At 36.5% G+C, this 23,650-nt stretch overlaps 1 protein-coding gene across 3 annotated transcripts; it reads left to right on the forward strand.

Moving 5' to 3' along the window:
• Positions 1–262: 262 nt before the first annotated feature.
• LOC135728137 (C-C chemokine receptor type 4-like) lies at positions 263–22,512 on the forward strand. 3 transcript variants are annotated; one of them, XR_012334799.1, is made up of 5 exons: positions 302–377; positions 12,862–12,913; positions 14,523–14,587; positions 15,988–18,277; positions 18,401–19,136. XR_012334799.1 is itself a non-coding variant. In XM_073811672.1 (4 exons), exon 4 carries the CDS (start codon positions 21,581–21,583, stop codon positions 22,502–22,504), a length of 924 nt encoding a protein of 307 aa, XP_073667773.1. In that variant the 5' UTR covers positions 302–377; positions 12,862–12,913; positions 14,523–14,587; positions 21,427–21,580; the 3' UTR covers positions 22,505–22,512. The 3 variants fall into 3 exon arrangements, 2 of the variants coding, with proteins under 2 accessions (XP_065102322.2, XP_073667773.1); XM_073811672.1 differs by lacking the exons at positions 15,988–18,277; positions 18,401–19,136 and adding an exon at positions 21,427–22,512; XM_065246250.2 differs by lacking the exons at positions 14,523–14,587; positions 15,988–18,277; positions 18,401–19,136 and adding an exon at positions 21,427–22,512 and having other exon boundaries at positions 263–377.
• Positions 22,513–23,650: the final 1,138 nt, after the last annotated feature.

The following is a 23,650-nucleotide window of genomic DNA, read 5'->3' on the forward strand; positions in this document are numbered from 1 at the left end:
AACAAAGCAACAGAGTCCCCGCCTTCCAAGTCTTCGTCCTTCCGAGGGCTGCAGCCTCCGAAGGTCGCATACTGTATGCAGGCTGAATACATCAAGTCTGGTTTAATAAAGTTAACTGCGCATTACATTCGCAAGTTATACGTATATTATAACAATTTACGATTAACTAAGAATAATAGTCAACTTCATAATTGTTAATATTCTGAAATAAGACTTGATGACGTATGCAGCCTAGTAATGTGACCTTTCTTTTTTTTTTTAGAGAAACGTGCATCATAGCAGTTTGCTTTCCACGGGGAAAATCGCTCTCAATTCCGGGAAATTTCGCGGCTTTTCTTCCAGCTACACCACAATAATATTTTGCCTTCTTAATCAAAGTAAGTTACTCGACATCCAACCTAAAGAAGCATTTGCATAACAACATGCTAGCTAAAATGTTGTGTTTGTTAGTGTTTTAAAATTCTATGGTTTGTATGATTGCAGTTTTAAGTTTTCTTGTGGTTCTGGAAACTAACACGATGTAATTTCTCAATCTGTTCTCGCAGGGATGTTAAAAAAAATATTAGCTGGGTGAATTTACACCGCTGTCCAAAGTCAAATGAGTTCTGTCCAGAACATGTTATTTCACATGTGAAAAGGCTTTAAAAAAAGTTAGCAACATTGAATAATAACAACATTTCTAAAAACAGTTCTTATTTTTTTCCTTAAGGATGTTCTTATAAAATACATAAGACAAATTTGACACTGTCTTAAATAACATGTTGTTAAGATAACATCACAGATGTATTACATTTTAAAATGTAAAGTGTTTCTTAGTTTATTTGATTATTTTAGATGGGACAACTATTGTGTGCAGTCAAACTGCCATTTTGACTGTTTACTTCCCAAAGATTAGTTTGTTAATGATGAGGGATTGGATCTCATATAATGATAATCAATTATAAATTTCAGTCATATGTTATAAACACACATTTAAGTATAAGCACATATTGATATCTAACATTTTATATCCTCCATTATACATTTTTATACATTTTATACACTTTCCTTGTCCGTCTCCATTGTGCAGATGTGGGAGATGGAGCAGGTATGGAATTAGATTTGTGCCAAATAAAACGAACGCAACTTTTGCAAACTCTCTGAATATAAAAACAATCAACTAACTAGCAAAAAATTAACATCATTTTTAAATATACTGCATTCTTTGTTTATGGTTTTCAAAGCTTCACTAAACATAGTTTTGAATGCGTTGCCAGTGTTTTCGTTTTCGCTTTTCAAGTTTTCGTTTGCGCTTCGCAAATTTACATTCCACATTTTGACACAAACCTCTCGTGAGGGGTGGGCTTAACAGCGGTTCGCTCTTATTGGCTCGTGAGATTGTGATTGACAGGTCATTGAACCGGAACCCCAGAATAGAAGGTGGCGGTAATGCACCAATAAGCTGGATGCCAACCGCTGTTAAAAAAAAACAAGGAGACGATCAGACGCAGTGTTTCAGCTGTACTTGCAAGTCTGGACTCTGGAGCTGTAAGTAGTCTAAACAAATGGCAATAAGAGTATATTAAAGAACATTAATGATAAAACAGCAGAAGAATAACAAAAGTTCAAGATGAGTAATTGGGAGAATCACAGTACAGAGCATCAACACCATCCTTCTCGGACGGACAATCGAGCCAGCCTAAGGTAAGTTTGTAATAACTAACAAAATAAATAGAATTATCATAATGCAAGTTTTATTCATGTGCTACTGGGAAGGTTTTTGCTGTTAGCTTTGCACAGGGTGGCCAGCTCCAAGATTTCACCAGGGTTCTAATGTTAACCTTGTCTGTAAACTTGCGGTTTTCTAAAGCAACAAATAGTTACAAACAAGTTGTACATTTACAAGTATTTGTGTTGAATGATTATTGTGCTATATGTAGTGATGTCTTTAAATGCTTATTGTTTATTTTACTGCCCTAGACGGCAAAACTCAGGACGAGGCAGCACTTTCTGTCCCACGAGTGATGCAGTGGCTGACGGCACCTGCTTCTGTCAGAGAAAAACGCCTTCGTTTGATCACACATGCATGCAGCGAATGCCAAACCAATGAATTTAAAGAAGTAATGGAAACAGCAGTGCAACATGGTGTTTACTTTTAAAGGGATAGTTTATCCAAAAATGAAAATTCTGTTATCATTTCCTCAGCCTCTTGTTGTTGTAAACGCGTCTGAGCTACGAAAGCATTGGCATGAATAACCCTGCAGATGCATATGAATCTGAACAAAATAAGAAGGGAAGCCCAGCAGTCAGATATGTGTCTCCATTGTAATAACAGGTGGGAAATTGTTTTAAAGAAAAAGTACAGCTGTGAACCAACTTCTGCATCTTTCAAACCAGAAAATGACTTTTACAATTTAAATGGAGCACAGTCTTTGGATGACATCACATTATTGTAGGTATAACTTCTGGACATTCAATGATGATATCAAAGGCTTAATCAATCCATCCAGAACAACAAGTTTTTGGTCTGACAAAGGACAATAGAACTCTGACACCACGACCACACCATCATCCTCTGTGACATTGTCAACAATTTCCTCTTAAAAAGTTGCTCCACCATCTGAAAAAGAAACAACTTGTTTTATAATGCTAACCAAATTTAGTTTAATAAATTGCTAAGGACACATAATTACATAATGTAAACTATATGCAAGTACATGAAAATGTCACAACTAAAAATCCTGATATTTACTTCATGTCATTCCAACCTCATGTAACATAGGCCCTATTTACACATGGTATTGAATGAGGCTTAATACCACATGTGCTTTAAGGGAAAGGGGACAATGAGTAGCTTAATGATGACTTTGCAAAAAAGTGTGGGGGAAAGGATGTATTTACACAGTGTTTGTTTTTCTTTTGTTTATTAAAAGTTTAATGTCTGCCAACTACCCTGCCGTAATTATAAATAAAAAAAAGTTAGATTTATTTTGAGACCCAGAGTGTTTGTAATATCCACTTGCATTTATGTGAGCGGAATTATAATTTTTTTGCAGTCATTATCCTTATAAAATATCCTTATATGACTAATATCAGTCTTTGTGGCCGTGCTCTTACATTGGAACAGTTGTCTTTACATTTCTTATGAATGCACTCATCATTATCGCTGGTCTAGTGGATAGTGCTGTGCACAGTGGTTTGGGCAGATGTACTGTCGGTGATCTGAGTTCGAATACCGCCTTGTCGTATATCTGTTTTATTTATGACAAACATTTGTAAAGTTCGTAGCCTTTTATGCCCAAGTATTATGTCTGATTTAATTTTTAGCTGAGCTGCTATCATCTTTTTGTCCATAGGATTGCATGGATAAAAAAATGAATATAATAACGCACAGTCCTCAGTTTATTTACTTCTGATATTTTAACCATGATGAAAAATTAAATGCACACATTAACTAGAGTAGCAATTTCCAACAACAACTCTTTTCTCTTTTAAAAATATATGCTAGTAGTTGCTGTACACTTGCAGTAACACTTTCAGTTTTAGTAGTAAAAAGGATTTAGTCCTCCTCTTTGTCACCTGCTGTTGCCATGGTGAATCTAAATATCTGAGCTCCATTGATGATGGCTTTTCATAGTGGTTGTGCATGCGCTTAACTCAGAGTTAACTTACTCAGAGCCAATTGAACTAACTCAGATCAGCTGTTCTATAACCGAAAACTCAGAGTTTCCTATCTCAGAGTAAGTCAAGTTGGTTGAACCTCCTTATTGAAACGGGCCCCAGATGTGGTGCAGATATGCACTTTTAGAGTGCTGTTAATACACCTAAATAAGACAATTCTGTCATAATTTACTCACCATCATGTCGTTTCAAACTCTTAAGGCTTATTTTCATCTTCTGAACACAAGTTAAGATCTTTAAAATATTATCTTTTCAAAGAGAGCTTTCTATCCCACCAATAAAAGCAAACATGAATACCACTTTCAAGGCTTCATTTTAACCTTGCAGCACGGTGCTCTTGTAAAACTGCATTGAAGATTAATATTTTGTGAATTTATTGGTCATTTATGTTTTGCACAAACAAAGTTTTTATTCTCAAGACAATAAAAAAAAGGTCTACAGTAGTTAATAAACCTAATTATTATGTCTCCAAGTTTGAAAGAATCTTTGGGAAATTAGTTGAGGGTCTTTGAAATTGAAACCATCACCGGTGGTAAACGTGGGAACAATGAAAGCCATTAAAGCCTCTATGTTTAACATGAATGGGGCTTGCCCTATATTTTTAGTTGTACATGGATTTAAATCCCCTGGGATATCTTGATGCATGATTTGATGTAGCAAATGCCAATGTTAGTTCTTGCTGAGTAACATCCAGAGGGAATCCATATAGTTTCATTCCGACAAATTGATTTAAACTTAACATACGCTGCAAACTATGTTCTCACACTTGTAGGAATAGCTAACATGAATTCTATGCTGAACTTGTTACATTTTAAATCTAATAAACACGTCACCATAAACACCTTATAGTGTAAGAAAAGGACAGCACTCACAGTTCACTTCAAAATAGTATTTAATTTGTTGGCGATTAAATACTATTTTGCAAGTGAACTGTGAGTGCTGTCCTTTTCTTACACTATTCGATATTATTACACATTGAGGGATTCAGCACCTAGTTTAAGTTATTCTATTTAATTATTAGTAAGTGTGAGCGTGTTGTTTCATACAAAACTAAAACCACCTACAAAAATGTGTATTTTATATACAGAGAACAACATAAACTGGTTCAGTGCCTACCTGGAGACATTACACTCTTTGGTCCTGCTAAGGAATATAAAAATAATAGCAGAATTAGGTTAAAATCTTACATTTGTTTTTGTATAGATAATAATAAAGATAGAATTGTTTTCTTTGCCACAATTAAAGAAAAATCATTATCTTTGTGTTTCACACATCCATTATAAGCCTAAAATATGTGCCAAAGTAAACTATGGTCTGAGCAAATGGTCTGTTATGTAACGATCTTTGCTCTGCTTTTGAGAAACGCAATACTGTACATATATTCAACACACTTATTATTACAAACTTACCTCAGGCTGCCTCCATTGTCCGGCTGAGGAGGATGGTGTTGACGCTCTGGACTGTGAGCCTCCCGATTACTCATCTTGAACTTTTCTTATTCTTCTGCTGACGTGTAAAATATACGTGTTTAATCATAATTGTTCTTTAATATACTCTTATTACTTTTTTTTAGCAAACAGCTCCAGAGTCCAGACCTGCAAGCGCTGCTGAAACACTGCGTCAGATTGTCGTTGTCTTGTTTTTTTTTAACAGCGGTTGGCATCCAGCTTATTGGTGCATTACCACCACCTTCTGTTCCAGGGAATGAGCTGTCAATCAAAATCTCACGAGCCAATAAGAGTGAACCGCTGTTAAGCCCACCCCTCACAAGAGGTTTGTGTCAAAATGCCGAATGTAAATTTGCGAAGCTCAAAGAAAACTTGGAAAGCAAAAACACTGGCAATGCATTCAAAACTATGTTTAGTGAAGCTTAGAAAACCTTAAACAAAGAATGCTAGTTAGTTGATTGTTTTTCTATTCAGAGTGTTTTTTATATTTCATCAATGTATATTTTTGTTCGTTTTTGCAGATGTTGCATTCGTTTTATATGGCACAAATCTAATTCCATAAGAGCAGAGCACATAAATTGAAGTATGCACGGGACCAGAGCTCTCAAGCCTTGCCCTGCCGCATGATTGATCGATTGGGAATGATGTGCCTACTCACTGCACCGCCTTTATACACTAGCTGGCCCCTGATAGTTAAAGTTATTTAAAACATAACTCATTTATGTATATATCGCGTTTATGATCGCAATGTGGTAAAAGACTATGAACTGATAAGTGCATTATGGTTACAGCAGCTATATCATGAGCGGAGAAGAATGATGTCAAAGATTGGGATAGTTCACACAAAAATGAAAATTCCCTCATCATTTAGTCACTCTCATGTTGTTAAAAACCTGTATCAAGTTCTTTGTTCTGATGAACATGAAGGAAGATATTTTGTAACCAAACCGATGATGAGCCCCATTCACTTCCATAGTATTCTTTTCTCCTACTATAGAAGTGAATGGGGCTCATGATTGGTAACAAACATGTGTGTGTTTACTAACAGCTGGCGCCAGTGTAAACCATCATTTTGGTGTTAAATAATGACTGTCGAGATTTACTAAAGACACGCAGTGGATATTAAGCAGCACTGAATGGGTGTGGTAGTTGTTTTTGCAACTGACCTTATTGCATATATTTCTAGGAGTTTCCCTTTCAGAGTATTTTAGATGATTCATGCAACGTGATTTACTGATGTTTGTGCATGTGTACTGGTATTTGTGCCAGTAACTAAAAAAGCACAATTGTGCTTGAAATGGCTGCAATTGTAACTAATAGGAGAAGGCTTGGCAGAGATCAAAGAGCATGTGGTAAAAGGCACAGGATTTTTTTCCACACATAACAGTTCATTTGGAATGCCAGTGGAGCATATTATTCGAAAATACTGGTGCCAAGCCACGTTATTTTTTTTTTGCTGAAGGAAATAAAAGAGGAGTCACTAGAAGGTCACACAATACTAGATGTTTTAAAACTTCTTGTAAATCCTAATTTTTGTCCTCCAGTTCTTTTCAATGTACTTTGGTTTGGTTAGCTGAGATGTCCGTGGTGCTGAACTCAAGTGCATCAGGCGTTAGTAGATCACATACACCTGCAAGAGCATCAGCTCTGCTTATTCGGACCCTGAACTGATTTGCACTGCTCTTACTGTGTGTTCACACCAGCCGTGGTAGATGTGGCAGAAACGCACTATTCACGCGTAGTTGGACGTTTTAACATTTTGGGTTTACTCACTGAAATTCTAGTCATTCGAGCCATTCATGCGGAAATTCGCAATGTGGGATGGGCTTCTGCGACTCCGCTTGCTCCCTGTTATCACGTCACTACTAGAGCAAGCTCCTGATTGGTTAACGCGGGGCTAATATCTGCCAAAAGTCAGATTTTTCAACTTGAAAATTTCTTGCGGCAATGCTCCATTCGCGTGGACCACGGCGCAGGATGCCTATTGCTTGTCGCCTTTTCCGTGTCTGGTGTGAATCCCACATTAGTCCTGTTGCGATAATTACTATATCCCGACTTATCGCAGTTTTTTTTTTTTGAGAGAGGCAATATATTGTCATTAGAGATCGACCGATATGGGGTTTTCTATAACCGATGCCGATGTTTAGAGGTCAGGGTCAGCCGATGGCCGATGTGTGCTGCCGATTTTAGGGCCGATATCGCTAAGTTTCCCCCCTCATTTGTAGGCTAAAATGTCACACTAATAATAAGAAGATGCACAACATTTCTAAACTTACAGTAGCATCATCATTTATTGAACACTAATGAAATATTGATCCAAAGATGCTCTGAAACTTTTAGGTTTGTTGGAATATAAATGTAACCTTAAATATACATTAAAATAAAATAAACACAACTTAATAAATAAAAATCAAGTAAACTGAAAAATATAAAAATAAATTGTATAAAAATAAGTAATAGCAATTCTGTATTTTATGCACTAAGGTTTTCATGCACTTAGCAGAAACAAAAATCTTTTAATAACAGCAATTAAAGGAAATTATGTAAACATTAAAAGAACAATATAAAAGGAATGTGCTTTAATTTTAACTCAATTGCAGTCCTTCCTCACTATACTCATATTTCAATGCAAGTTCTCAGTACTCCCTGTTTAAGAACCGCAGGTTGTCATGCAAGAAACACAACTGTTTGTCATGTTTCCTGTGAGCCGGCTCCTGTTGTTATCATAAATATTTCCTATCTCAATAAATACCCTCTCGCTGGGAACAGAGGAGGGGGGTGAACAAAGGAATTTTCTTGCCAGTGGTGCTAGAAGGTTTAGGCGGGATGCATTTTGTTTCCAGCATTCCAGTGGCTGACCAGTCTGTCTTTCAATTAATGGCTCATGAAGGTACCGATCCAGCTGCTCAGAAATTTGATGCTCATCTTCACTCTCCTGAGTAGGAGTTTCATGAGGCCCCAATATGTTTGCATACATTTGTTCAAGAACACTGGAGGGACCAGGTAATTCATCATCTTCCACCCTTCTCGTTTTGAATCTGATCCTTGGTCTTCAGTGGAGGCTGTTTTCAGTTCCTCAGACACAATGGCATGCTCTTCTTTTATCCACTGTTTTGCCTTGGTCAGTGTGTCCTCTGCAATAAAGACATGACCGTTATAACGAGTGTCCAGGGTTGTCGCTGGCACCAAACATTTTGTCTCCTCCATCTTTGCAAACCTTTTCTGCAAGCTTTGAAGCATGGTCGTGTTAGGACCCTGAAGCATCATCCTCAGCACAGCAATGCTTGGGATGACACTGCAGATGGAAGCCTCTGACCTGCTGATCTCGAGGGTGACTTCCTCAACAGGTTCTAACATGTCAATCAAATTGAAAACTATGTCCCATTGATCTGCAGCTAGAGTAGCAATTTTTCCATGTTCTCCAGCAAAGATATTGAGTGCCCGTTTCTGCTCCAACATCCTCTGTATCATGTGCAGCGTGGAGTTCCAGCGAATGGGTTCAGACTGAATGATACTGTGCTGGGGGAGGCCAAGTTCTTTTTGAATTTTTTTCAGATTCTGGTTTGCGAGCACAGAGTGGTTGAAATGTTTAGCTTTGTTCTTTAACTTGGCAATAATGTTGAGCACTGCTCGCTGACGGTTGATGCAATAAGTCAACACAAACTGTATTGTGTGTGTGCACAGCAGCTGAGATCAGGTATTTCTGCCAATCTGAGGCCTTTAACTATGTTAGCGCCACTGTCACGTAGCACAAGTACAACCCTGTCGTGGCTGATGAACATGTTGCTGAAGTACTCCCCAGTGTGGGAGCCAGACATGGCCTTTGCATTTAGGACAACTTGTTTCCTTACCCAGCTGTCATTAATAAAATGACATGTTAGACTCATCAGTTTTTCAGTGTCCCCAGACCAACAGTCTGTATTGAAAGATGAAAAAGGGCCAGCATCATCTGCAATCAGTGCTTTTATTTTCTCTGTCAAGTTTTGCAACTATACCATCTAGGGTGTCTGTGCGGTAGTGCTTCTCAGTTTTTAGGATGTATCTGGGCTCCATTCCAGCCACTAGCCACAATACCTGAGGCAAATGTAAATGGCTGATTGTCTGAGGCAATCATTTCCGTAACTAAAGTGTCAAGTTTTTTTGACCTGGGATCCGAATTCTGCCATTTACATTGGGCATCAAACATTTCTGTTAGAATTGGCTGAGATACATTGGCTGTAGAGGAGGCAGCTGCTTCCTTTTCTTTCTATGCATCTTTGTAAACCTGGAGGTGGTGCCACATTAGGTTTTCTTTTTTTCCTTTTTCAGCTCCCATGCTCACCAGTCCAATGCATATAATGCACCTGGCTTTCCCTGGAGTTGACTCTGCCATACTGGATTAGATTTTTTTTCTGCCATTAGACAGCAACTACTAAACAGAAGAAACATTTATGGTTAGCATTTTAGTAGCTTTTGGTATCATAAATTCAGTCTATAATTCCAATATTTGATAAACATTAAAACAATTACACACTTAATAAGAGTGTAAACGAACCAAAACCATTCACTAATGTGTTGTTTTTGTTGTTAACATATTGCTTTCAAGTTACAAACCAAATTACCATAATCTAGTAATCACAAATAAAACTGTCATGTTGGAAGGCATAAAAGGCTTTGCAACATGACAGGTTTTTTGCAACATGACAGCTAAAACCTTAGTGATTTCTCACATTCTTGACGGTTAACATTAAGTTTAATGAGAATAATATGTATCCTACGTATATACAGTGAGGACGCATATACATATATAGGCTGGAGTCTGGTGCCTATTTTTAAGACATTTTAAAGGTTAGGTGTGTGTTTATTGAAAAACAGCCCCGTGGTATAAATAAACTATAATTATTTTATCCTTGTACATGTTAAAAATAATCTATATATACTTGACCTTGAAGAAATCCAAAAGTAATCAGATTACATTACTTGTATATTTTGACGCTTGGATTAAGTTACTGAATACTTTTTATCAAATAATTGGTAACTGTGTTGGAATACATTTTAAAAGTAACCCCTCCAAATCTGGTTACAATCATCCATTTAAGACTTTACATTTTATTTGCATGGTAATATTTTTTGCGTGGTTTATGTTGTTAGATGACTTTTTAAAGAAATCCAGGCACTTACTACTAGGGGTGTGACGAGACACTTAATCCACGAGACGAGACGAGACACGAGATTGGGTTCACGAGAACGAGACGAGACGATATTTTTACACTTTTTAAGAAACCCTCGATGATCAAATAAATGAATAAGAAACTGAAATCATGTTATTTTTAAATGTTTTAACTAATCAAGGACTGCCCCTAACAATTATTTTACTAACTGATAATGAAGTAATTTGTTATTTTTGGGTAATAAAAATAGACCCAAGTGAGCAGTAGCCTTTAAAATTACTTATTACACGGCTCTCTGGAATGCTTGATTCTGATTGGTCAGTTGAGACATTTGCAGGTTCGTTCTTTTCGAATAATAACCGCTCCAAAATAATAACGCATAGCCGGTACTACTTTTACGAGTAAGATCGCTCCGCGCCAATAAAGATTACTGTTTGTTTGGCGCCATCTTGTGACAAACACTCGACAACCACGACAAGACACAGATAGCTTACTGAGACTGAACTTGACAAAATAGAGCATGACAGCTACGAAGCCAACACACAAAAAAATACAGATATGGCCATTAAAACTTCTCAAAGACTGGCTAAAAGAGAAAAAAATGGAGACAGACAAGTATGAAGCAGAGGATCTTAATAAGGTATTACGATCATTTTATGCATCTGTGCAAAGTTTCGCGGAAGGATAAAAATGTTAATTTAAAACAAATATGCCAATAAAATGTTTCAAATTCATATTCATGTCCAGTTTTTTTTCTTATGTGACAAGTAGCCGTGTAATAAGCGGGATAATGTAGAGTCAGCCGGTAGTTATCGGGAAATAAGCCCCTTCAGTGTGATACAAGACCCTCCGCTTCGCGTCGGGTCCTGATCACACTGTCGGGGCTTATTTCCCGATAACTACCGGCTGCCTCTACATTATCCCTTACATAATAACGAAGATGCAATAATAATTGGTTCAAATAAAGTATTAAAACCAAGTTACATTAAACAACATTACATTAACAAACACATTACATTTGTGGTCTATAAATAAATAGCATTATGTATATATTATAACAAATGCCTGCAGGGGGCGATAGTAGACTCGTCTCGGATGCTATCTTCACTTTCACTTTCACTTTAGACGGAAAAAAAACGCTTATTTTTTAGCCAAACAATGTTTAAATCCATTTGAATATTTAATATACGTCCATTTCTTTACAATAGAAATGAACATGCAGACATTAAATCATGTAAACTCTGTGATGGTTTAATCTGCTGAGACTTCACATCTGACACTGATCTACAGAAAAACACAACACGTCTCAGACTTCATACGAGCTCCCAAACGAACATTATTGGAAACCCAAACAAAAAAGCAAATGCAGTAAAAGACAGAATATAATGCATGCACTGTAAGAGGCTAATTATACCAACCACGCTTTAAACGCTTGGAAACGCAAGGCGCGATGCACTGCCTTTAAAAAAAAAAGAGCAGTGCGTGTCGACGCGGCTTTTAATATTGCTAGGCAACCACCTAGTCAGCTGTCTTGTCAATCAAATATTGAAGCGTGCGCTCTTTTGCTGTTGACTGTCATATTAGCAGAAACTTTAAAAAGATGACGCTTGCTCTGACCTTGTTTGAGGGTGAGAGGTGCACAAACACGCAGGAGAGAGTGAGCGAGTGGAGTCCGGTTCTTCAAAGCAACTGTAAACTTGCCTCACCACAACGTAAGGCCCGCATCTCCCCTCATTCGAGTGGACAATGGAAAGACGCGAATGACGTCGGGCGCTTCTCCGCTCTCAGCGTTCCTTCAAAGGCGCGTGCTGCGGCCGCCGGCAAAAACCGCAAGGCGCTCAGCGCGCATAAACAGCGCGCAAACGCTCCATGCCCATAGAATATCATTTAAAAAAGGCGCCTGCAACTGCCTCCTCCGGAGGTCGCATATGCAGGCTGCATACGTCATTCAGGTTTATTTCAGATCATTAACTGAGCATTACATTCGCAAGTCGTGAGCATATTACAACAATTTTCGATTAACTAAATTATTAGTAAACTTTATAATTGTTAGTCTCTAAAAAGACAGTCTTTATGAAGTAAATGCAGTTTAAAAATGCGACCTCCGCAGGATGCAGCCTTTTTTTTTGAGAAACGGCCAGAATTTCACCTACACAAGAAATCTCGCGAGACACACTTAATCTCGCGATACACATTTAATCTCGCGAGATCTCGTCGCACGAGATCTCGTCACATCCCTACTTACTACTATACTATACTATATTTGTTGTTATACTATATTACTATATTTGTTTGTTTGTTGCAAGAAAACATGTTTTCTGTGTTTGGTTAAAAAAATCAAAGATGCACAAATTAGATGTTGTTACAGATAATATCAATTAAGTTATTATTTTGTTATTGAATTTGTTACACAACAAAAAGGTCATAATATTTTGGTTTCTTGTGCTAGTAATATTGATAATATCATTATTATTATAAAGTAAAAAAAAACAAATAGCAATCATCATTAAAATTAATGACAAAAAGTTAATCTATTTAGATATTTCTATTAATGGTAGCTAATACATTGTTTTAAACCCTTTTTCTGTTTGTCTAACACACAGAAGTCATCCGAATCAACCATCAGAAAATGACTTCTACTACTTTACAGATGAGGTAAGACCAAATACACTCTAAAGGGCACATTGCCAGGTAGTTTTTTATTGTTTTATACTGTTGTCTGTTTTTTACATCCAAAAACATCAAAAACAATTAGTAATTGGCTATTTTGTACCCTGGTTTTGAGGCTGACTTGAGAAATGCTCGGTTTTGATGGGCGGGCTGCATTGACGACTTGGAAGTAAATGCCCACTTCTATGATTGGATAACCGTTTTTCGTAGTCAAACTAGCTTTCAATACTCACTTAATCTCATGTGTAATCATTAGTTTACTGTTAAGTGAGTATCTTGCGAGTATTTTGTTAACTTGAGTGTCTATTTTATCATAAACCATTTGATGCGTGTACAACACACACACACATGTGTGTATTTTATCATAAACCCTTTCCAGGCGTGTGCAACACGACACAACAAACACATATTTTGGACTCACGGGCAACACACATGACACTCCGAAAACGTATTTGAACTCTCTGAAGAGAAGTCACCGCCAGCCACTGATCGTACTAAACAGTTTGACTCACATAAGTGTGCTGCTCCATTTTGCTTGGATCCAATATTGATGGAACGCATTGCTTTTTAAACACACTCTCTGCAAATCCAGCGTCGACTTGTAGCTTGTTCTCTTAATGTTTAATGCAGCAAACACGGAGCAAATGTTATGCTTCCCTCAATGTCTCTTGATGAAAAACATTGGCACACTCCTGCACGGTGGCAGTCTCTCTGCAAATCCAGTGTCGACCTGTAGCTTGTTCCTCAAAGTTTTATCCCGCAAACATGGAGCAAATGTTATGCTTCTCTCAATGTCTCTCAATGAAAAACAATGGCACACTTATGGTATGGTGGCTCTACTCTCTACCCTAATGGGTGGGGCCCAAATGCTTTAAGCAGGCGAAGCAGAGAAAGGTGGGGTACCCTTATGCAACAAACATATACTGCAGTATATTGGAAAATATCATGTAATATATTAGGCAATATATTACCATATATCGGATTTAATATTTATATTTCCCAATATATTGTAATATATGCATAGAAAATATCATGTAATATATTAGGCAGTATATTCCCATATATAGGATTTAATATGTATATTTTCCATTATATTGCAGTATATGAATAGACCATACATGTATATATTGATACAAAATATATTGTAACCAAGACCAAAAAGGGCACTATGTTTTTCCATGTAATAGTTTGTCTTTATATGATTTAATATACTGCAATATATGCAGGGGCATCGCTAGACCCCTTTAACCAGGACACATGCCCCAGTGTAAATCTTTTGTGCCCCGGTGTAAATCTCAAGTTTAAATTTTAGCAGTTAACTAGTGCAATCCTTTACAAAGATAATCGCGGCAAAAACGGATCTATATGCAATGTAGTTACCCAATTTACGCTTGTAACGAAGCAGTCGCATTGACTCGTGCACGCACGTATCCATGTCCGCGCACGTCTTGCGCTCATCCGCATTGCACACAACCGCATTCAAAAGGTGATGCCACGCGAGTGACTTAGCTTATGAAAACATGACCAGACTAAAGTAAGTTTCTAAATAATAATAATAATCTTATTTTGACTCGATCATTATTGGCTTCTTTAGATGAACATGTTTTGTGCAAAGCAGGGAAAGCGAAGCAGACAAGAGAGATGATGAGTTTTAAGGAGGTAAGACAAACTACATCCTCACCCGATCAGGTCTGAAACATTAGCGGAAAAATCTCAGGAAAACCTCGTCAAGTCTGTAGAATTGAATTGTTGCTGAGACAGATGTAAGATGTTCTTAAGATTATCTAAGTGTACTTCACTGTGCTATTTTGAGGCACCATGAATATGAACTAACATGCACTTTTAACATACTATCTCTGTATAAAAAAACTTATTTAGTTAACACTTGTATTAATCTTGAACACAACTTTTATACAAAGATGGGTTCAAGTTTACTACAAGTGGTACATAAATACATTTTTTAAATACATTTTTAGCACATTTTAGTTCATATTTATGGTGTCTCAAAATAGCACAGTGAAGTACACTAAGATGATCTTAAGAACATCTTAATATACTAAAAATTTGTCTTTAGTACTTCTTAAGTACAAAATTAGTGTGCGAAAATAAAGCACTTAAAATACACTATGGAAGTGTACTACTTTTTCACCTTGGTTAACACATGAGTCAGTTTTGGTGAACTGTTACTTCAAAACTCTACACACAAATCCTTACATTTCTCAGTGCTTACACCATCTGGTCATATGGAAAGCACTAGCATTCAATACTGTTCACTCAAGTCAGCACAGCTTAGCAAACAATTACCAAGCTGGAAACACTAAAAGTCCAAATTGAACACACAGCAATCAGATCCTTCAATAGATACATAAAAGGGCCTGAATCTGTTCATTGAGCTTTGAAACAATGGATCCACAGAGAAATGAAGGAATAGGTCGAGGAAGAGGAGGAGGAACAGGAGGAGGGAAAGAAGAAGGACATGGTGAAGGAGGAGAAAGAGGACATGGTAAAGGAGGAGGGAGAGGACATGATGAAGAAATAGGTCGAGGAGGAGTAGGAAGAGGAGGAGGGAGAGGAAGAGGCAGAAGAGTAGGGAAAGAAGGAGGACGTGGTGAAGGAGGAGGAAGAGGACATGGTAAAGGAGGAGGGAGGGGACATGATGAAGAAATAGGTCGAGGAGGAGGAGGGAGAGGAGGAGGGAAAGGAGGAGGACGTGGTGAAGGAGGAGGAAGAGGACATAGTGGAGGAGGAGGAAGAGGAGGAGGACGTGGTGAAAGAGGAGGAAGGAGATGAAGGGCAAGGTGACAAGCAATTTCAAGGTGAAATACAAGCCACTCTAGTTGACCATGTCCTGGTCCATGGTATGACTATGAGGGAGGCTGAGCAACGAGTAAAGCCTAATTTGAGTCGCTTTACTTATGCCTCCATCTTCAGAGCCTTCAGGGAGGAAAACAGATAGGTGTACTTACAGTAAGACTGCTCTATACAGTAACTTTAGTGTGTATACACTGTTGGACTATGCTACTGGAATAAAGAAATGCATCAAATTGCCTTCCATACAGATAGACATATCAGCAGATGAATGCAAGGGGTGGATCAGGCAAGAGGATTTTACCCTTGCTGTTTGGCTAGGACCAATATAGCCTGTGATGTGGATGAGATTCTCTGGCCTGACCCGGAACTAAGACGGGATGTTGAGGCGAAATATTACAATTTACAGTTGTGCTGTGTATAGCACATGAATGAATAAAAATGCATACATTGATTGTGTCTTTTTGGTCATGTGAAAAGGTTTTTGAGGGGGAGAACCACAAGCAACTTACCAGTTTTGGATATATTGTTTTGAATTGATTGCACAAGTGTGTAATACTATATTGTAGTGCAGGCTTCCCCAAATCTTACCCTGGAGGGCCGGACCACTGCAGAGTTTAGCTCCAACCCTGATCAAACACACCTGAGCAAGCTAATCAAGGTCTTCATGATCACTAGAAAATCACAGGTGGGTAAGTTTGATTAGGGTTGGACCTAAACTCTGTAGTGCTCCGGCCCTCCAGGGTAAGATTTGGGGAAGCCTATTGTAGTGTGTGTGTTTTTGAAAGCTTGTGTGTGTTGTCTGAGGGAAAAGTTTGGTATTTCAGTAAGAGTGAATGGTTTTGAGTGTAGAGCTTCATTTTGACCTGAAAATATGATGTTTGGAGTATTGTGTGAGACTTTATGGAATTGTCTTTACTGTTTTGAGAATATGAGGCATAGTTTCAAGAAATGTGTAATAATGTTATGTATAACGAAGATTATACTTGTATATATGTATCTTTTGCAGTAACTGTTGAACTGTAGAATAGTGGGTTGAGCAAAGGACATTGTATAGAAGTGTTGCACACTTCTTGCACACAGCAGGCTTTCAAAAAAGTCAGCAAAAAATGGGGGGCCAGTGCCCCAGTAGAGCTTTATATCTAGCAATGCCCATGAATATATGGATGTGCTATGTATGTATGTATGTATGTATGTATGTATGTATGTATGTATGTATATATGATTTAACAATTTTTACTTTCCAAATAAACAACTACAGCATATTCATGAATATGCATGGCATATAGCTTAAAGAAAATATTAAAGACAAAAATCTGCATTACACAAATAACAGTTTTATTGAAACAGCAGAGACCTTTCTTTCATTTTCTACGTTTGTCAGTACTCTACTCAGCACCGACTGCTTCAACCAGAATGCGTGCCAAAGGCGATGGAGCATAATGCTTGAGTAGGAAGCTGAGATTCAGGCGCGAGGAGAGGACAAGGACACATACCTGTGACTAGCAACAATGAGGCTGATAGGTCCTGACCAGAGATGTATAGTAACGAAGTAGAACTACTTCACTACTGTACTTAAGTACTAAAAGACAGTATCTGTACTCTACTGAAGTATATATTTTTTCTCCTACTTCCACTTTTACTTCAGTACATATTTTCGATGAGTTTAATACTTTTACTCCTATACATTTTTTATGTGCTGCATAGTTACTCGTTACACTCAAATGTTACGAATCATTCCAAACCCACATTATCACTGCCAGAGCGGTGATACACATTAGAAACACACACCGATCGTGTTCTAAACCAATCGGAGATAGTGAAGGGCGGACCCCTCCCTCCCTCTCACTCCCAAATATGAGCCGGGGTTGTGGACAAAGTGAAGCAAATAGAGAACCAAAGTGCGCGAGAAAGACAGAGAGAGAGAGAATGCGTGAGAAAGGGCGTGAAAGAAGGAAACTTAAGTTCATTGAAACACCTTGTACCTTTACTGTACCTATTACCATTATATCGACTAATATTTAATTATTTGGTTAAATTAATCTAAATTATCTGAACAGTCCTGTCTTTGTACTCCTTCTATAGCCAAAGGAATTGTGAGTGTCCTTTAGCTAAAACATTTGAAATAATATAAACAATATTATATTCAAACTTTTGACTGTTTTCTTTAATAACTACATTACACAATACTTGTACTTTTACTTTCAGTACTTGAGTAGTATATTTTAAAATAAACTACTTGCAATACTTAAGTACAAAACATGTTTAATACTTTAGTACTTCCACTTAAGTGCTGTGCTTAAAGAGCACTTCAACTTCTACTCAAGTCACTTTTTTGATAGAGCACTTGTACTTTTACTCAAGTCTGGGTCCCTAGTACTTTATACATCTCTGGTCCTGACCTATAGTCCTAACTCATACTCCTAATCAGTAGGTGGCGGTAATGCACCTAAAAGTTGTTTGCTAACCACCAGTAAAACTTGAGAAGGAGACTGATCGTTGGCATGCTCTCAACCCAGGAAAAACTTCAAGCTTTACAAGGTACATAGTTTTCAGAGGTGGTGCTTTCCAGTTTCGATTGCATCTCTTCCAGGAGAGATTTTTGTGAACCAGAGGGGAAGGAGTGAGAAGGGAGAGAGTAATCGTTGTTGTTTTGTTCCACAGATGCTGTTTTAAACCAGTTTCCACGGCCGAAGCTGATGTTAGAAAATCCATCAACAGTAGAATATGCGAGCTAAGACACCAGGTGAAGTGCAAAAGCATGGGTATATAAGTAATTTAAACCAGTGAAGAGCCAAGATGGACTCCTAGCCAGGATAAAGGCCTGTTCTTTTGGTAATTTATGTCTTTGCTTTTTCACATTGCCAAAGCTCCTTGAAAGTTTGTTTATTATTTATTTATCTATTATTGTCTGTGCATTTTGTTTATATTGTATTTTTAACTGTATAACGGCACTGCTGAAAGTTTGAAATAAATAGACCTTTGTAATTTAAATTGCTTTCATTTATATTTTGTATATTTTCTGTTTTATGTCACTCTTTTAAAATGTAATTTATGTTAATGTAATGCAAGACATTTATGTAATGTAAAGCAAACCACATTGTCTGACCATGTGCAAAATCTCTTGTGGTTGTAATAGGTCTGTTTAGCTCTCTACCTCAAATTAGTTTTAGTATGTGTGCCTGATTAAAAGAAAATAAAGGTGGCTTTTGATAGATTATCCATTAGTCTGTGTTAATATGTGGTATAAATGTGTGTACATATTTTTATGTATATATTTCTATATAATTTTACATATTATTTAAAATATATTCTACAATATAGTAAACATACATGTGACACTATATCTGTACATATATTGTTAATACATTTTTGCATATCAATCGGAATACAATATGGTGGATATTTGTAAATATAATATTGCATATTTTGAGATATATAAACACATATATTATATTCACGTGCAATATATTAAAAGCGACAATTATTTATATTTATCAATATACTGCAATAAATTACATATATATAGAATATATGTATCAACATATTACTCATGTATTTTACAATATACTGCAATATATTGCATACATAAAGAATATATGCATCAACATATTACTCCATACATTGCCAATATATACTGCAATATATTACATAGATAAAGAATATATTTATCAACATATTACTCCATATATTGCCAATATATACTGCAATATATTACATACATTAAGATTTTATTTATCAACATATTACTCCATATATTGCCAATATATACTGCAATATATTACATACATTAAGATTATATTTATCAACATATTACTCCATATATTGCCAATATATACTGCAATATATTACATACATTAAGATTTTATTTATCAACATATTACTCCATATATTGCCAATATATACTGCAATATATTACATACATTAAGATTATATTTATCAACATATTACTCCATATATTGCCAATATATACTGCAATATATTACATACATAAAGAATATATGTATCAACATAATACTCCATATATTGCCAATATATACTGCAATATATTACATAGATAAAGAATATATTTATCAACATATTACTACATATATTGCCAATATATACTGCAATATATTACATACATTAAGATTTTATTTATCAACATATTACTCCATATATTGCCAATATATACTGCAATATATTACATACATTAAGAGTATATTTATCAACATATTACTACATATATTGCCAATATATACTGCAATATATTACATACATTAAGATTATATTTATCAACATATTACTCCATATATTGCCAATATATACTGCAATATATTACATACATAAAGAATATATGTATCAACATAATACTCCATATATTGCCAATATATACTGCAATATATTACATAGATAAAGAATATATTTATCAACATATTACTACATATATTGCCAATATATACTGCAATATATTACATACATTAAGATTTTATTTATCAACATATTACTCCATATATTGCCAATATATACTGCAATATATTACATACATTAAGAGTATATTTATCAACATATTACTACATATATTGCCAATATATACTGCAATATATTACATACATTAAGATTATATTTATCAACATATTACTCCATATATTGCCAATATATACTGCAATATATTACATACATTTATAATATATTTATCACCATATTACTACATATATTGCCAATATATACTTCAATATATTACATGCATTTAGAATATATGCATCAATATATTACTTCATATATTTCCAATATATTATGGGATATATTAAATAGTATAATGAGATGTATTTAATCAATATATGAAAACGGCAATAATTGCAGTATTGTATAATACATTGCAATATATCACTTACATATATATAATATATTTTTATATAATATATCATGATATATATTTCTTTGTAAATTTCACAATATATGGAGACACATTAAATATATTGTCATGTAATATATTGAGAAATATATGTTTGTTGCATAAGGGTAACCTCGCTTCTTCTGACGAAACAACTAGGCACATTCCTGAATGGCTCATCTGAGCTGACTTTTTTCAAAGGCAGAGCAGAATACCCAGGGCTCGGTTTACACCTATAACCGTCCATTTTTAACCAATTGGGGAACATAAACAGGGTGGGGGAACTTATATTAATGTTAAAAACCTCATAAAGTGAAATTTTCATGCCATGTGCCCTTTAAGGGGCCGATCACACCAAACGCGTTTATGGCAGTTGCAGTTGATTTTTCTATAGGCAGTGAGAGCTATGTGCTCCGAAAGCCTAGCGCTTTTTGCCACCTGCCGCACCACATGTTTTTGAAGGAGCGTTTAGAGCGGAAAAGCACCCGATGTCATTTGCGTTCTTCCACTGTACAATTGAATTATGGGAGAGGCAGGCCTTCCGCTGTGGTGACAGAAGTTTACAGTTGCTTGAAACAACCAGACTGCAGTAACTCATTGTCTCCTGTGTGTTTGTGCACCTCTCACCCTCGATCAAAGTCAAAGCCCTTGCGCGCCTTGCGTTTGCAGGCATTTAAAATGCGTTTGTTGTGATTGGCCCCTTAGAGTGCAGTCACACTAGACTTTGACTCCATCCCAAATGGTGTAGGAAATGGAGCGACAGTGGAGCTGTGCTCTACGAACTGTGCTTAAATTATATTTTTCTATTTCTTTTAAGTTTGAATGGACCAGATAATGATGAGCCAAACACCACTCCCTTATACGACTATGGTGACTACTACAGTAAAGATCTTGATCCATCTGTGTTATCCTGTGATTATGGAGTTCATGCATCCAACATCCTACCTGTGTTATACTCTCTGTTCTTCGTGATGGGTCTGCTGGGTAACCTGCTGGTGTTATGGGTGATGTTGATGGGTGTAAAGCTGAGAAGCATGACTGACATCTGTCTTCTGAACCTGGCTTTAGCTGATCTGCTGCTGGTCTCCTCTCTCCCGTTCCTGGCTCACTATGCCAGAGATCAGTGGGTCTTTGGAGGCCCCATGTGCACCATAGTTTTAGGCGTCTATCACATTGGATTCTACAGTGGGATTTTCTTTGTTGTACTGATGAGTATTGACAAATATTTAACTGTGGTTCATTCTGTGTTTGCTTTGAGAGTCAGAACAAAGACAAATGGGATCTTAGCCAGTATGGTCATCTGGATCATTGCTGTTGCAGCATCGTTTCCTGAGCTTATTTACCTTGAAATCAGTAAACACAATAATAAAACATACTGTCAGTCTTATCCAACAGATGATCACAACTCTCACCATTATGCAAACACTGTTGGTATCATTAAGATGAATGTTTTGGGATTAATTATTCCACTGTGTGTAATTGGATTTTGTTACTCAATGATTCTTCACAGACTCCCAACAGTTGACCCTTCCAGGAAACAGGCCATTAGACTTGTCATTGTAGTAATGGTTGCCTTCTTCTGCTGTTGGGCTCCATATAATATTGCAGCTTTTGTAAAAGCATTGGAGCTAAATAAACTCATAGAGCCATCCTGTGATAAAAGCAAAGCAATCACTCTTAGTCTTCAGATCACAGAAGCTCTGGCTTACTCACACAGCTGCTTGAATCCCATTCTCTATGTGTTTGTAGGAGAGAAATTTAGGAAACACCTTTACAAACTCCTGAACAAAACACCAATCAGCAGATTACAGTTCATGAAGAGATACCTTACACAGGCTACAGGATTGGTTTATTCACAGACAACCATTGTGGATGACATTTCTACAGTAATGTGAATGGAGATCAGGGCCGGGTCTACAGGGGGGCTGGGGGGGCATTGCCCCCCCCAGATTTTCCTTGTGCCCCCCCAAAAATGTCCAGCCAACCTTAAAATAACGGAGTCTCTTTACACAAAAAACGTCTTCATTAGGCAAGCGCTAGCGTTTACAGCTCCCGCCCACTAACGTCTGATTAGCTTATTCAAATCTAGGGGGTCTTTTCAGCAGTATTTAAGTCACAGGAAAAGTACTACTGTTCTCTATGACGGTAACTAAAAAAAACGCATCTTTAAAATATATATCAAAAACAATGCAATTTAGTATTACATAAACGGAATAACCCAACACATATTAAATTAAAACTTTTTTATAGTAAAACATGCCCAAAATAGCACCTTATCCTTTCTTAGACTCACCTCATTATTTATTCATGCAAATACAACAGCCAATGGCAAGTCTCCAGCAGCATTTAATGTGTTTGTTTTAGACGTAGTTCTGTTTATTAAAATTAGAATATGCAGTTTGGTTGAAGCATACTATATAGTAGATATAAATGATATAAGATGGTTATACAGTAAATATATTGTAACAGCTGAGCATCGCGTGCAGTTTTAAATTCAAATTTTAGCGGTTTTGTCATCGTCATTCATCAGCTCATTCAGCTCGCGTTTGAGAAAAACTTCACACGCAAAAATCTACAGACTTTTAAGTTCAAGAGGAGCTTTCACTCCGCAAGGTCATCGTAAGGTAAAACGTTGTATTTTATAATGTTGCGTTGTATTATAATATCTGATTTGCTGTGTTATAAACAAAGCAGTGTGATTTATCTTTGGTCTCGTCGCAAATCACACTTACAGTATTTTAGGGCTTGTGCTTTTGTCTGGTGCTGTTATAGGCAAACAGGATAACCTTTGACGAATTTGTCATGCATGTTTACATGATGCAACAATATATTATTTAAAGCATTGTGCTTTGTTGTGATATTTGAGGTCGCTGCAGCAGCAATGATAGGGTCAGGAATTAATGACAATACAGCTTATCACATTGAAAATACATTATTTTACATGAAGAAAATGTTTGAGAAGTTGAAATAAAGTTCCTAACAAGTGTTTATTTAGAATAAAGGTATATGTTTGGTAGGGTAGGTATAAGTATGGCTTTAAT

This window comes from Paramisgurnus dabryanus, chromosome 13, assembly GCF_030506205.2.
Source record: "Paramisgurnus dabryanus chromosome 13, PD_genome_1.1, whole genome shotgun sequence".
Lineage (NCBI taxonomy): Eukaryota > Metazoa > Chordata > Actinopteri > Cypriniformes > Cobitidae > Paramisgurnus > Paramisgurnus dabryanus.